Source organism: Pteronotus mesoamericanus, unplaced genomic scaffold (assembly GCF_021234165.1).
Source record: "Pteronotus mesoamericanus isolate MK-2021 breed Mesoamerican mustached bat unplaced genomic scaffold, CSHL_Meso_final scaffold_85, whole genome shotgun sequence".
NCBI lineage: Eukaryota > Metazoa > Chordata > Mammalia > Chiroptera > Mormoopidae > Pteronotus > Pteronotus mesoamericanus.
The window spans coordinates 58,821,544-58,838,811 of NW_026555329.1; the positions used below are offsets into that span (position 1 = coordinate 58,821,544).

Below are 17,268 nucleotides of genomic sequence, written 5' to 3' on the forward strand. Positions count from 1 at the left end.
TAACTCCTTCTTTTTAGGGTGCTTTTGCGCACTTCCTTGAAGATACCTCCCACTACAACCCTGCAACATAGTTTCCTCAATACAGGCGATACTGCTCGCTGCTGCACTCCTTTGTTGGCCCTTTGACTTCTAATTATCCATCTTTCTGTTGGGTGAGACATGTTGCCCCTCCAGGAAGCCTCTTGGAAAATATTCAAAATGGCACTAAATTTTCGACACTCCGTTGCCGACATTTGTTCCACAAGAAACACCCATGGATCCTTGCTCTGCTGTTACTAGAAACACAGTTAGTTCCCAATGAGGTCCTCTCTTTTTTCTTTCCCACTCTGGCTCTCACTCTCACTCTTACTCTCTCAGTTTCTCTGCCACAGTAATGCTAAACTTCCAGTGTCTTATACAAGTTCTGTTGCTTCCCAAGGCCCAAATGACACATGTCCATCTCTCAAAGTTGGTCCTGAAAGCCCCTTCTCACTTAGCTTAAGGCAAGGGTGAAAGAGCTCCCCAAAAGGGAAAGAGACAGCAAAGCATTCATAAAATGTCTCACATAGAAATTCTTACTTCACCTTCACTTTCCAATTTGTTTCATGAAACAAGGGTTTGCAAAACTGGATGCTTTCCACACTTTTAAACGTTTTGCATATATTATCTAGACATTGCTTTCGAATATGAAGTTACTTGGCCACTGTTGTTTGCTCTAGGTCTCAAAAGTTTGCTAAAACTGCAAAGGAGTGTCTCATTTGATCATCTTATCAGATATTGATTCACTCATTTGCCCTTGCTTGGCCTCCTTTGTAAGCAAGGAAGCAGCCATTATTGGGTTGACTAGTGAGCTAAACACTTCTTTTGATCCTATTTTTCAGCCTTAAGGTGACTGTCACAATTGATCCTATTCCTCAGATTTTTATGAATACCCAAAAGTTATTGATACTGCATTTGTTCTTCTATATGTTTTACTAATGGATCCATGTTATATTTTTGTATGACACATGGAGCTGTATCGCAGAGCAGTGAACACCTGCACCCACAGTAGAAATCATTTTTAGTTTCAATCTAGAACCTGGAGCTTGGCCATGTTGTTGCAGAACAGATTTTAAGCTGTAGGATACCGTGTGTCTACTTATTTCTGCCACAAGAAAATATAACACCTTTCAGATGCCTATCTAATTTGCAAAAAGTTAAGACTTAGAAACAAAAGAGCAGGTAGCCTGGAAGAGGAAGAAACAATGAATTTGCAGCTGAGTCAGCTCAGTATGAGTTGGCCACAAAAACAAGCCAAAAGTTGCCAAACTCACAGGAAATGGGAACTTTGAAAGATGACATACAAATTGGGTTCTTTGTCTCTTTTAGGAGAGATTTATTTGTTTTTTCATAACATGTCTTCAATTAGTATTTGAGGGGAGGGTATCTGTTTTTCTTTTTCAGCATTAGTGCTCTGGAAGTCTAAAAAAGAAGTCCCCCAATGATTGCCAGCATGGCTCCAATTAAAAACAGAAGATGCTCTTCCCACATGATTGCATTACACGTATCTCCTGCCACAGCAACAACCAGTTGACACTAATAGTCATGGAATTTGAGAACTACAAAAAAAAAAAGACTCTTTGAACCACCAGAACTAGAAAATTGGCTTATAATTATCCATAGTGAAAAACTGTTAATTGTATAATAATGACTTAAGCATGTCAGGTAAAATTATTTCACTTATTTGATTTTATAACTTTTTGTGGGCAAATATCACATATGACTATTTCTTAAACCCTATTTTTTTTTATCCTCACCTGAGGACATGCTTATTGATTGATTTTAGAGAGAGGGTAAGAGAGGGAGAGAAATGTCAGTGTGAGAGAGAAACACTGATCGGTTGTCTCTCACATTTGCCCTGCCTGGGGACCAAACCCACAACCTAAGCATGTGTCCTGACCTGGAATCAAACCCATAACCTTTCAGTTTATGGGATGATGCTTCTGTCAACTGAGCCACACTGGCCAGAGCTCTTAAACCCTATTTTTAGTGTGTGCTGTGAAGGCAGGCTATATACATATGCTCCAAATTATCTCAGTCAATTCTGGAGCACTGATTTCCATTTTGAAGTTTCCATGCATGAGCCAACATACTTCTAGGAGCATTTGCCTTTCTAGTTACCACACAGAGTTGATAAAATCATCTTTCTCAATGGACTTCATCACAAAATCTCAAAAGTTATTCATCACTTAGGCATAATTGTCACTTAACTTTTGAACAATTTGTACGGCTTGTACTTCAGGAAGTTTCTAATGCCAATACGGATGTTTTATAATCTTTCTAAACCATCACCCAAAGTCTTAAATCACTGTTAGTTTATTATAAACAATGAAGGAAATCTAAAGCTTCATGAAAAGAATGGTTTGATGTTAAATGTAGCAAGCCAGGAAGAGTAAATAAGTGGTCTCATGCAAAAGATAGAAATTCATTAATAATAACCATTTTTTTCCCTTTGTGCTCATCTTATGAGCTGGCAAAGAACTTGTCATACAGTGATTGTAAGAATTAAAATCAGTTCTATTACAGCCCTAAGAATTTGGATTTGGGAGCCTTGTATTTTCTGGTGTTCATTTAAACCATTTCCACAATAGATTCACAGACACCTGAGAAGGATTGGTATAATCATTACAGTAACATCTTGATGTGTCCTCACTCATTTGTGGTAAAAATTCGATCATAGACATAACAAGTCTGCTCCAGTGGTTTCTGGTAGGCACTGGTGAAATGAAAGGGCTTGGGGCACCTCTTTCATCTGTCAAGGCACCAAGAAAGAATACATTGCCACCACAAATTTATAAACAATTTCCCAACTGGTATGCATCAGTTTTGACTAAAATGTCCCTGCTGATTAGAAAAGCAGGTGTATCTCTTCATGGGTAGAGATGGAATTTTGTTTTCTCAATGTTTATGTAGGACAACAAATAGGATCCAGGTAGCTCTTGCCCAAGAGTGTTTTTTGGATGGTGGTGCCTTTAGCTATGTGGCAATCATGTACTGTCAACAAGCTAAAAGCCTGGAAAGGATGCAAAAATACTATCAGCCTAAACCTAGCTGCAGAAGGGGCAAATCCACAAATAATTACTATGTGATTATTAATTAGTCTAATCCAGGGATTTTCAACCTTTTTCACCTCATGACACACATAAACGAATTAGTAAAATTCTGCAGCACACCAAAAAATGTATTTTTGCTAGTCTGACAAAAAATAGGTATAATTGTGATTTATTCACACCAGATGGCTATTGTTGTGTTGGCCATTATTATTTTTGTATTTGATAATCAAAGGGAAGAGTTCAGGGTACTATATGTTTTAAAAATTCTTGTGGCACTCCAATTGAAAATCACTGGGCTAATCAGTAGTACAAACCTTATATAATCTTATATGCTATCTCTGTTTTTGACTCACACACACACACAAAAAAAAAACAACCAAAAAACACTCCTTTGGCATCACCATCCAGCATACTAGCAGCAGGTTCCTTTGATTCTGGCACCATGGAGCAAAGAGATTTTCAGTTCTTTGTCAGAGATGATTTTCCATTATTATTTCATCTTTATTTTATATTCGTTATTTAATCTTAATTAGACAACAGCTTATCTGGCCTAGAAATATTTTAATTCTGTATTATGAGCCTAAAGGTTTTCTCTTTCTCCTTAAAAGTTTATCATAAACATAATGGAAAAAAAACCTCCAAATGTATCTATCTAAAAAACTGAAATAATGACTTTTAGAGAAAAAAGGAAAACTGATCCCAACAGTGTTAACTTATATAGCAGATACCAGAATTTAACTATCAGCATGGCTATTTTTAATAAATTAGTAATGGCAATTTACTTCATCAATTTTTTGAGTGCCTATGTAAGCAGTGTATTAACTGCTATAAAATGAGCCAGGAGAATATTTTGTACAATTCCTGTAAGCATCTCAGCTAATCATGCCCCCAAAGAAAGAATTAATTTTTCCTTTAAATTTTCTTCTTCTCCAGTATTCCCAAATTTACTCTGTTGTGCTGTCATTTGCAAACTGGCGTCATCCTTTCTTCCTCCTCATCTTTCTCCCTCCTCCTCACAACCTCCAACCAGCTGGCTACCCAGTCCTTTTAACTTCCTAAATGTTCTCCAAAGTTTTTTTCCTATACTCTGTTCCAACTATCTCGACCTTGTTTATTCCTTTCCTTAGTCATGCCACACTTGTTTTGTGAGTTCAGTTCTTGAGCTAAATAGTAGTGATGCAAAAATAAATAAGACATGCTCTCTTCTCCTGAGATATTATAGTTGAAGGTCAAGCATAAAAACCCATATTATAACACAATTTGTCAAATGCCATGCTCAAGATATAAATAGAATATTGTAAAAACACCAAGAAGGGGCACCTAGCCCAATCTGAGCACTGAGTGAACCTCTCCTTGAAAACTTTCCAAGTTGATTGTTAAAGAATGAGTAGACCCTAGTCAAGATAATAGGGTAATGGTGAAAGAAGGCCCAGGTAACAGGTTGATGGCAAAGGAAGACCATTCCAATCCTATGGGACAGTGTGAACCAAAGTAGCTTTGAAATAACCTGATGTTCTCAGGGAATCACAAGTAATTCTGCATATTGTAGAGCATTAGTAATAAAAGGGCAGTGGGAAAAGTAGGCTAGGGTCATATCATGGGAAAAGATTAGACTTTTTCCTGTAGGTGGTGAAGAACCAATGGAAGGTTTTAGAGAGAATTGAGATGGTCACATCTTTGTTTCAATTAGGTAAATCTGATAACAGTGAGGAGGGAAATTTAAAGAGGACTAAATCAGGGAGAGAAGTTAAGAGATTTTCAAAAGTCAAGTGAGAGGTGATACAATCTCACCCAAACCAGGACAGAGACAGCAAACATAAGGGAGAAACAGACAAACACAAGCCCTAGATCTTATCTGTGGCATGAGGGAGTAGGAAGAATCAAAGATAATTCCCTATTTGTGTGATGGATTAGAGAGCTCAACTGGCAATTGAGACAGAGAATAACTGAGAAGGTGCCGGCTTAGGGAAAAGATGATGAATGCAGTTTTGAACATGTTGTGTTTGAGATGCCTGTAGGACATCCAGGTGGAGATCTCTCACAGGCAGTTGGATATACAAGTCTGAAGCTTGAGAGACAGGGTGGGGCTAGAGATAAAAAGCTGGAGGTAATCAGAAAATAAGTAATAGATTAAACCATAAAAATAGATCACCCAGAGAATAAGAAGAGTTGAAGAGGGAACTCTTGGAAATACTGACATTTAAGCAGTTTGGAGAAACAGGAGCATTTGAATATAGACAATAAACCATTAGGAGACAACTCCAGTAGAGTGTGGTGCCATGGAAAGCCAAAACGTGAAAGTTTGCAAAGAAAGATAGAAATAGGGGTAATAGCTAGATCTATCAAGATGGGATTTTTAAATAATCATTGATTTTAGCATTGAGAAGGTCCTCTCTGATCACATTAAGAGTAGTTTTGGGCCCTGGTTGGTGTGGCTCAGTGGACTGAGTGCCAGCCTGCAAACCAAAAGGTTGCCAGTTCGGTTCCGTCAGGGCACATGCCTGGGTTGCAGGCCAATTCCTCAGTAGAGGGCACGTGAGAGGCAACCTCACATTTATGTTTCTCTCCCCAGCTTTCTCCCTGCGTTACCCTCCCTCCAAAAATAAATAAATAAAATCTTTTTTAAAAAAGAGCAGCTTCAGTAAAATATTGTGGGCAGAAATTAGACTACAATAGACTAAAGAGGTATAAAAAGTGAGAAAATGGGGCTGGTAAAGCCTTTTAAAATAAGAAATAGGAGAAGGCCTTGAATTTAGAAGAGAAAATGGTCTAGGGGCAGTTTGTGGCAATTATCAATACTAAGGGAAACATTGAGAATACAGGAGGGAGTAGGACTGTTAGAAAAAAAGCTCCCAATTACACGGGAGAGGATCAGGCCAAGGACACTGATGAAAAGTAGGTAGGGTGCTGGTAAATGAACAAGGTGAGCTACATGGTCTCTTCTTCCCTAGACCGTTGCAATATTTTCAACCTGGAACATGCACTTGTAACTTCTTGAACTCATCCTTGATATGTCCACCAGGATAATACTTCTATGCTTCAAATCCAATGTTGTCATCTAACATCTTTTAATGGTTCTCTAACTAGACAAGTCACAGAAGTTTTTTACTACCTATCCCTACACCCCTTTCTGTATAAAATAATTAGTGCTCAGTCCATCATCTGCAATTGAATCCTAGTCTTTTTTGCAGGGTGATTATATTAGAGATGAGAGCCTAGTGAGAATGAATTCATTAACCATAAGGCAGTCCAGTCTTTTCTGATAGTTTTGTATTAAATCCTGTTCCAAAGGGAGTGTCCTGTATTGAATGGTGGTGTCACCAATTATATCAGAATCTCTCTCTTAAGATGGGTGATTAAATGGAGGAGGACAAAGGGAGTGTCAGTAACTCTATCTTGAATGAGTCTTATGACCCCATGAGGTAGCTATGCATCCCAGCTTCTGCACACTGGAAGCTGGAATGTCAGTATCCCCATGAAAGAGATGCTGACCCATCACTATTTCATGTTCTTTGCAATAAACTGAGAGTTTAATAGCAATCTGTAAGAGCCAAGCTAAGATGGACTTTGAAGTGCCGTGATATACATTTCCTACTCTATGTTTTAATGTTCTAGCCTGGTGAAAACAGGATCTGTGGTTTGGGAAATACTGTATATGCCTCCACTTTAAGCATTCTCAAATAATATTAGTATATTAAATGATCCCAAAAGCCCTACAGCAAAAAGACTGTTGACCTTAGTTCGATCCAATTTTTCCCAAACTTTTTTGACCACAGAACCACTTTTCTTTTTTTAATAACTATTAACACCTCACTAAACACACTTTGAGAAAACTTAGCATAAAGGGTAAGGTCTAAAATCATGCCTGAAGTGCAGATTAAAAGTGACAGATTGACCACAAGCATTTATCTTCTTTTACACTTGAAACTCCACTTAAAAAGCTTTAAAAGCATAAAGCTATTCACCCCCCCACCAAAAAAAAAAAAAAAGACAGAATAAGAAATAACTCATAACAGATAAGAAATCCAAGTTCATTTTAGGAAGTTTGACCTATCCTGCAAAAGAAGTTGCAACGTAGTGTCTTGAGGAGAGAAACAGCAATTAGAGTTGGGACACAGGTCCCCTGAATGGCTCTGACCTGAAGGATCCAAACTCTGAGGAAGGCAGTGCTAAGGCACAGGTCATAAAAAAATGATTAAAAGTCTGTTTGCGAAACTGGTGGACGCTGAGTCCCTCACCCCATCCCTATAGTCAAGCACCTACATCCATACATATGATTTCTTTAAAAATTGAACAGCAGAGAGTCTGGATTCAGAAACAAAGGTATAGTAAAGAACACATTAATCCAGAGGCTGGAATCAGAAAGATGAAAGGTGGAACCTCTAAACTTCTTCTCAAACTCCTAGAGGACTGGCAGACAGTTACATGCCTCCCAAGACAGGAGGCTAGAGAGCTCTTCTGACAAGACATTGAAGGGCCCTGTAGATCTTAAAAAAGGCCAGAGTAGTGTCCCTCTGCTGAAGCCGGCAGTTGGAAACTTGAGTCTACACAAATTGTTTCTAAGTTACGTTTTTAGTTTCTTATTCTTAAATAAAAATTTTAAGTTTGAGAGATAGATGGGAACAAATACCTCTGAGTTAAGAGCTAAATAGATTCTAAGGCCCAAAATTCATGTATAAATAGAGCAGGATAGGAAATAAGATTATGCTCAATCAGACTATTGAAGGTCATTCAAATAGTATTAAGAATTACACAATATGAATATTCAGCTACTTAGGAAAATTAAAGACAGGGAAGTGAGTTAGTGTCTGGGGAACTGCATAGGAATACAAGATAGAACCAACAATTTAACATTAAATTGGCAAACTACTGGTCTGTAGTTCCATATAATCAACCTCCCCACCTCCCCACCTCAGAGCAGAATTTGTTCCCAAATCTGGGAACTGAGCTCTGTCTAGAGACAGGATTTAAAAGGGCTCAGCTGCCAGAATAAGAAGAGTTGGAGTTTTGGACTGACACATTGCAAATCTGGAAACACCAAGGAAAAAAAAAAACACAAAACTTCATTCCTAAAGAAAACTTTAGTCTTGCCCTCTAATCCTCAGCATCTTTGACCCATTCAGAAGTTGGACTCCTTTCAATCAAAACATAGCTTATTTCATGTGACCGTAATTAAATATTTGGGGGGGAGTGAAAAAATTTTTATTATCTTAAAAAAGTACATGACTTCCTGAAATGGGACTATGAATTATAAGGATTGGCTTCTAGCTATTGTTCGTCACTTTATTTTTATTCCATTTTTGTGAATTCTTAGACTACTTTTTGAGCTGGTCATAAATTTGTGACTGGATCTTGGATTGAATGTCCTGTCTGCAGAATGTACCAAATAAGGACTTCAACTGTATACATTCATCTGGAAAGACTACATTAACACATTCTGCCTGGTCAATCTCGTGTTTTCCCACTTTAGGAAGCCATTGCTCTCAATCTTCTTCAGATTCCACTGGTGACTGATGACTGTAAAAACACACTTGTAGTCAGAACATCTCCCCTAATCAGGTCTAGAAAGATTTTGGAACATTTGCACCACCGAAAATTGTTTCCTATTTTGTTCTGTGGATCTGGAAACACATCAGAAGTTTCTTGGGTGTTATTCAGGTCAAGATCAGTTTTAGGAAAGGTATTTGCTTCTAATCTGCCTGACACTTTTCCAACTCACCAAGCCTTCTTTGTTTGTACTGGCTTTTTGAAAATTCAAAGTTATTGCAGTACAGCAATTACTTGAAATAGTAATACACTCATTCTGATGAATATTTATGTGAAATCAGTTTTGAGTGTTGAAGTAACATTCCTTTAACAGTAAAACTTGCAAGATTAGTTTTGGTGTGTATTTTATGACATTTTTCCATTTGTTTCATAAGTCTTGTAATAGCCATTGGCCAAAACGAGTCAAGTTGAATTGTGGCTCTTTGTTTGCTTTCTAAAATGTCTGTGTCCTCAAGTCCTTAATTATGTAGAGATGTGGAAAGATCTACCATCCTAAACTGGGAGATCTTTTAACCTATAAGAAGCCTATGGAAATACAAAAGTTACTTCTACATGCCAAATCACAGAATTTCAATTCTTGTTACACTGAGTCAGAAAAATTTGATCATCTATGTATCTTGTAATATCTCATATTTACAGAACAAAATTCCAACTCTGAAATTACTCTTTTCTAAGCTTCCTTACCTAATATACTAAAATATATCATTGTTTTGAAACCCTGTAATCTTCACTTGAAAGTCTATTTCCCCATGAAACAATCTAAATATGAACATTGCTGTGAGAAAAAGATTTTAAGATTTTATTTATTTCTTTTTAGAGAGAGGGGAAGGGAGGGAGAAAGGGAGGAAGAGAAACATCATTGTGTGGTTGTCTCTTACGTGCTCCCTACTGGGGACCTGGCTTACAACTCAGGCATGTGCTCTGGACTGGGGGTTGAACCAGCAGCCCTTTGGTTCACAGGCTTGCACTCAATCCACTGAGCCACACCAGCCAGGGCTAAAAATTGCATTATTACACTCACACTTGTGATTATAAAACAATGCTGATCTAACAGTTTATCACACTTTCTGGAGAACAATTGTCCTTCATTATCTCTTCCTAATTTTAAGTATATTTTAACAGAGCAAATTCAAAAAGAAAATAACAACTAAAACCTAAAGGCAAGGGATTACTTTTGATTAATCTAAAGTGACAAAAAACTTGTCATTTAACACTCATTTGAAATAATATAAACATTTGCCAAAGCACATATACATGTATGATTAATCTTATGAAATAGTTCCTATTGCTCTAGGTAGGCATGTCTCTTTCTCAGTGGTGAAGTCATATGAAGTCCCAGATTTAGAGAGGCATTTGGAAGTGACAGACCATTAGGATTTGCCTCTGAATGAGGTGACCACTGTACACAAACATATAGAGTCTTTTGTGTCTGGTTCAAGGCCTAAATTTTTCAGTGATGTTTTCTAATGACTCATTTTCATTTATTATTATTATTATTATTATTTTGCACCAGTGGTAAACTAAGATTTGTCTTGCTAACAGCTCTCCTTCAAAGCCACGTTCCAATTGACACTTTACTTAAATTTTAATAATCCCAAATGGTCCTGTCATTTTGGGAAGGACCCAGATGGGCACATTTCCACACACGAGATCAAAGGAAAGAAACAAGAAGCTCTTTTATTGTACAGGTATCAAACATTTTTCACTTGTATAACATTTCTAAGCCTTAAAATTATAGCTTACCACTTTTCTTTGACTTTAGAACCCTTAAAGAGAGGTAAGATAAGGTAATATTTTGAAACTTAAATATAATGGTGTGACACCAATGCTGGGTACTGAATTTTACAAATAAGTTCAAAGAAATCTTAGCTTGTGAGCAGATTATCATGCCTATCATAAATTAGCACTAAGACTTTTTAAAGTACTAAGGAACTATTCATTACATGGAAACAACATGGTGCCTGACCTTGGGAGCTAGTCTCAGACAATGTCTTTGAAGTCATTTCATTCTTGTTCTTACTTCAAGTATCTTAGACATGTGTCTTTATATAGTCCCCTTGAGGGTAGGGACCATATCTGAATTACTCCATGTGTTTTTCAACGCAGAGACCTCTGGAGATTAAAAAGTGGATAATACATGGAGAAGATATCATTAACTTTTAACTATAAGACATGGCATTATTTGACTTCTCTGCTACTGTTCCTCTGTTATAAAAGGATTACATGAATTATTAACTCTAAACATTTAAAAATTAGTACATACAATAAAAAAAACCCCAAACCCTGCCTTTATACTATATATACCCTCCAATCTCACCCCCTTCTCCATTGCAGACTCTGCTAGCGTTTGGTGCATAGCTCTATTTTAAACATACACTCTTGATTTTAATCCCATGTAATTAAAACTATTATGCTGCCAACATTTATGGTCACTGGATTTATATTACATTGGGCTTTATTTAAAACTATCGTATGTCTTCATAAACATTTTAGGGACCAGTAGCAATTCATTAAATGTGTTTAATCTTCAGCATGAACATCCCTATTCTTTCTCTTTCAGTATTAAGGTCTGCTTATACTTGGCTTATACAACTAACAAATTGAGTCAATGTTTGCTGATGGTAGATTCCATTCATATTGATGAATAAATGTCTGGTATTAAAAATCTCCCTCATTACTACTTTTTTTCTTTCACAGATGGTCTTGGTTATTTTTTACATTTACTCTTAAAGATGTACTTTAGAATTTCTTTATTAAGTTCTTCCCAAATCTTGCTGTGATTATCATAGTAGTAGCACTTTAATTAATTTGGAAGGGTTTGTCTTTCTATTTGCTTATGTTTTCTTTTATGTCTCATTAAACTTTTGATTTATTCTTCATCTGCATTACTGTTGAACTTAATGAAGTTCTTTCAGTAATGTAATGGGATATTTTCTGTTATATATTTCTTATGAATTATCCATAAAATATAGAAAAGATATCACTTTTAAGTATTACCTTTCTAGCATCTCATTATTTTTCAGTAGATTCTTTTGGGTGTTCAAGTAAATGATAGCATAGCTACAAATGATTCTTTGGTAACTTCCTATAACAAAACATTTTATAATATTGAAAATTGCATTCCTGAAATAAATTGTATGTACTAGTGGCATAGTGTAGAATGCTGCTGGATTTTTTAAAAAGCTCCTGGATTCAATTTACAATAGAATTTGGGAGAATTATTTTACATCTATATTTTGACAAATAAAAATGGAAATAATTCCTTTTCTGTAGATCTGTCAGCTTTCAGTATTCAGTACCACGTTGATACTGGGTTATCAAAAGAATTAGGTAACTTATCATCTTTTATTATGTCCTGAAAAATGGTGTTGAAAGGAAATCAACCACATTAAGTGATGTTGTGCCAATGCCTGGCATAGGCATGGGGGAGTCCATCGGGAAAAGCATGAAGGGAGCACTGACAGGCAGGTGGCATGAGGCTGGCCCTCAGCAGCTAAGGGCCACCCCCGATCCCATCTTTCATTCTCAGATATCACCTTAGTGATTTAGAAAGAGAAATACATGATCAAACTTTCCCCTGTGATATAGCAAAATACTGACACTACTCCTGAGTGAAAGCATCTACTTCAGCAAATACACTGGAAATATGCATTTTGTGTGTCTCTTTTATGGTCACATTCAAGGTTGTTCCATGCATCTACACTAGCATTATCCAACATGTGCAATGCCATATTAAATGCAGCTCTGAAATCACACAAAACATTCAAATAATGTTTAAAGTACTATAACCTTTTGCATCAGGATGGACGTATTTTATTTTTTTATTTCACATGTAATTAGCATGCAGATCATCAGGCAATTGCAAAAGCCAGGATGTGAGATAAAATTTTATAAACACAATTAAACTTATTTTGGCTTCAGAACACTGTAAAAATATTTTTTCAGGGTTGAATGTAATATTTATGTTTAAGTGTTTCCTTAAATAAACTTTTAAAATGTTTACTAATCTTGCTATCACTGAGTACACACTTCTCCCCAAATGGACAAAACTTTAGGAAAACATCGGTGCACCTCCCAGCCTATCATATTTAAAGTTATAGTATAACCAAACAGAGGTAGGAAGAGCTGCACATAACAGAAACTTACAACCTTGGGACCTGGAATATTAATCAGTGGTTAACTGCAAACTGAGCTCTAAATTACGATCCGTAGGGATTCCTTACCACAAACCGCTGATTTCACTGGACTTCTTAACAATCCCTGCCTCCAAGGGACTGATCATGAAAAGCCAAACCTCCCATAGCTACAGGAAAACAATTCATTTCTTTGGGCTTAGCGGAGTATAATTGGTTTTGAAATGCATTACTGTTACATTTTTTATTCAAAATGAGAATAGCTTCAACATTTTTATGATTATGAAGTAATGTACATTTATTATATTAAGTTTAAAAAGTCAAGACCAAAAGTTACAAAGAATACATTCTATTTTTATTGAAATTATTGGGGTGACATTGGTTAATTATACAGGTTTTAGGTGTACAATTCCACAACACATCATCTGTAATGGTGTCGTGTGTTCACCCCTCCAAGTCCAGTCTCCTTCCATCACCATTTATCTCCCCTGTACCCTCTTCTACCTCCCCTCTCCTTTCCCTCTGACAATCACCAAATTGTTGTCTGTGTCTATGAGCTTTTTCTCTTAAACCCTTTAAAGCACCTATAATTTTTCTACCCCAAAATTACTACTATTAACATTTCTGTATAGATCATTATAGGATCTTCTAAAAATGTTCATGCTCACTTGCAACATAGCTAAAAATAGTTATCTTCAAAATAGTTATTATTTTTTAAATATATATTTTAGAACTGTTTTATTGGATTCTCTTACATGAGATCAAAAAATATGTATCTGTATCATTATAAAACACTCAAAAATAATTTAAAAATCCATATTAAATAGCGTAGTCTTCATTAGTCATCAATAACTTATTTACATGTCCATATTGACCAAAATTAATGTCTTACAATTGCATTAATATGGTAGAATTCATGATTTGTTATTTATTTGGGTAAAACAGCTTTGACAGTATTTTGTCTCCTCCCTATTTCCCAGCCCTCCCTCCAATCTCTGTCTTGGTTCCCATCTAATTCTTTCTAATCATTGTTGCTAATAACACAATGATTATATTAACCCAATGGTCAAAGCTGAAAACTATTGGATTCCACCAGAGTACCTTTTCTTTGTTTTCTTTTTTTTAGTTAATTAATTTATTTTTCCAAATACATTTGTCTCTGCCTTCCCCCAACCACTTTCCCCTGCCCCCTCCCCCCCGAGTACCTTTTTATAAAGTGTACAAATAAACAGTAAATATGAACCTCTTTCTATGTATGTGTCACTAGTCATAAAATGTCTGTAATTAGAATCACAAAGAAACTATTAATATAATTGTATGTTTCCTCTGGGGAGGGAACTGAGTGACTGGAGGTAGGGGAAGAAATGGGAAGGAAAATTTTTATTTTATAACCTTTTGTGCTTTTTATAAATGTTTGTTACAATGCTTATTCAAAAATTTAAAATAAAACTACATCTGTACATATACAAACAAGTATAGAGTTACTAGCTTAATAAGGCATAGGCTGTTCCTTCAGTTGCATCACTTGCTAGGTGCCCAGAGAAATGAAACCACTAGCTGTAAAATTGTCACCTTATGACTGTGCAATGGAAAAATAATTTTACTCTAAAATAGTTTTAATTGTCATTTTCTAAAAGGGTGCCATGACAGATTTAGAGTACACAGATTCATGTTTGAATCAGTGATTCAAAAAAGGCATGTTCACATCCTCTACATGTGATAGCATCTGGCCTGAATGTACACACATACACACACAGCAGAGTGGTAGAGAAAACACCTGAGACTATTCCTTAGTTACATTGGGTACAGCTGCCCTGAGGTAAGAAAAATAGTGGAAATTCTAACTTCAATCTTAAAGGTCTTTCTAAAAATTAAGATACTCCCTTTCTTGGTCATTATAAATACCCTTTGAGCAACATCTGTGTGATAGAAATGATGCTCAAGTTTGTGAATTAGTTACAATGCTCTATGCATAGCTCAAATGTCCTTGATGCTGCCTCATTATTATTATCTTTTTTTTTTGCTTTTGATTTGCAGGTAGTTAAATCAAAGTTATCCAAAGAAAATCACTTTATTAAAATAAAACAATCAAGAAATCATACTGTGGGAAGATATTTTGACAATCAAAGCAAACTACAGCAAGACTCTGTAATAAATGCTCAATCGCCATATCATGTCAGAGGTCCAATTAATCAGGTTTGCTCTGAAATCCTACTCAGCAGGATGTGTGTGAGTAAAGGAATTGTGTAGACTCCCTGGAGGAGGACTGAATTTGGACTTGAAGACAACCACTCACTTGGATCATCGCCTAAGAACCAAAATCTGTGCATCGCATGTATTTTAGATTCCCCACAAGCACCCATGCACACACACCAATGCACACATAGCTGAAAAAAGTAGTAACACGTTTTTCTTACAGCTTTATAAAGTCAAGATGTGCACTTAAAATCAGTTCGTTATCTATGTGAATGACAGAGCTAGAATGGAGATAAAATATGAACAAGAACCCTTGTGGGCTAAGTGTTGCATTGTGATAATCAAGAGAAATACAGCCCTGGCTCAGTTGTTTGGAGCGTGGAGCATCATCCTGTAACCGAAAGGCTGCTGGTTCAATTTCTGGTTAGGGCACATGCCCAGGTTAGGGGTTCAGCTGGGGTACATGCAGGAGGCAGCCAATCGTGTCTCTCTCTCCATCAATGTCTCTCTTTCTCCCTTCCCTGTCTTTCTCAAATGAGAGTAAAATAAACCTTAAAAAATAGAGAGGGAAATACAGAGACTTGAATTATGTGGTAGAAAGGATAATGCTCTGAGCATTGTGTTACCTTCTCTATTATTACATTAATATTGAAAAGAATAAAAAAAGTAACTACATTCCACTTGCAAGAAGGGATTGCGCCTGTGTCGTTTACCAGGAGAAAACATTGGTGTTTATGATGGTTTCAGCTTTGTGAATGTAATGCTTATTAAAAAAATCTTTTTACCTATGCTTTTTAAATTCTATAACTGAAAGGAAAAGAATGCGAATGCTCCACAAGGGAATTCAAATAGGTTCTATGAAATATATAAGAAATGTAATAATTTACAGTTAAAACACCAGTATATTTAACTTTGCACTGTTTGCAATTTTCATTAACATTCCCTCCTATCCTGTCCCTGAAGTTGGATGGGTAACTGCAGTCTGAGTTGATTAAATATGTAATTCTAAAGTGTGAAACAAAATGTAGTTCCTCATGCATTACTTTGTTTGTTTAATTGATTATATTGTTTAAGAAAGATTTGGCTGCCATTAGAGCCCTATATAATGTAAGATTACAATTATGTTTTATGTAAATGTTTTGCAAAGCATTAGGCATTCTGAAGTGCATAGGCATTTATTTCCATAAAGCATTTGTATACATCCACAAATACTCCTATGTTACTAGTAACTATATTTCTATTTTTCTGAAAAATTGTATCTAATCCAAATTTAGGGTAGGCATAAATTGCTTTTATTAAAACTATGACATACATATAAAACATCTAAGTCTAGTATTGAGAACTATTTCTTCTATATTCTAATTTTGAAATAGTAAATTTCTTTATTTTACAAATGCTTCATTGTGAGATAACATCTCACCGTTACAATGGTTTTTAAAGGATTATTTTCCTTTTGGGGAAAAAAAAAGAGCTGGGAGGATTAATTCAACACATGGCTGAAATTACCAAATGTACAGATACCTCAACTTTATAACCTTATAAAAATAAAATTATTTTGATCAATCAGTTCCTTAGTATGAATATCCACCTACTTTAAATACTCTATTTTTATATATATTTTTATATGAAAATAACATGGATTTATATATAACTGTCTTAAATTATATTTAAGCACAAATATCACTGATATAAGCAATACATATATGCATTTGATAGATGATAGATTTTTTAAAAGAATGGTATAGAATTCACTTTTAAAATGAGTTCTTTTTCATATCTGCAGCTATATGTAAGCACCATTTTTAGGTTTTCAGTCTTTTTTTTTCAATAAACTAAGATGTTGCCAATTCATGCAGCCTCTCCATTGAGTTTTAATATATTAGATTCTCTGTAACAGGGTTATAGTCAATGGATGTTTCTTTCAATTTATTGTCAACCTAATTGTAATAACTCTCTGCCTGAGATTTGTCTGGTATTTACCTCTTCATCATTGAAATAATAATGGATTTTAGACACAACTGTAATGATGTTATTAATAAATGTCCTCTTAGTAATACTCTGTGTTCAGAGTATCTTTTATTTTCTTTTTCACTGTAGGTGTATAACCATACAAATGATGACTACTTGGTACAGATATTAGCATGCAGATTCAATGATTGGAGTGCGGTTTGGTAAGATAACTACACTCCAACCCTGATATTTTATAAATTTTCATCAGATGAACTCGCTGCTGAACAATGACCAAAGCTTTTGAACATAGTGTTGTAATGAGCTTTTTCTTTTGTTACGATAAAGCATTGAAATGCTAGGAATCATTTTAG

At 35.6% G+C, this 17,268-nt stretch overlaps 1 protein-coding gene across 3 annotated transcripts in view; it reads left to right on the forward strand.

The window, feature by feature from the left end:
• Positions 1–16,964, forward strand: part of CPED1 (cadherin like and PC-esterase domain containing 1) — a 289,378-nt gene extending 272,414 nt beyond the window's left edge. For all 3 annotated transcript variants that reach the window (XM_054564025.1, XM_054564028.1, XM_054564026.1), the window contains one exon: positions 14,789–16,964. In XM_054564025.1, the coding sequence (XP_054420000.1) occupies positions 14,789–15,001 (213 nt within the window). In that variant the 3' untranslated portion in view covers positions 15,002–16,964. The remainder of the gene's footprint in view (positions 1–14,788) is intronic.
• The last annotated feature ends 304 nt before the right edge of the window (positions 16,965–17,268 follow it).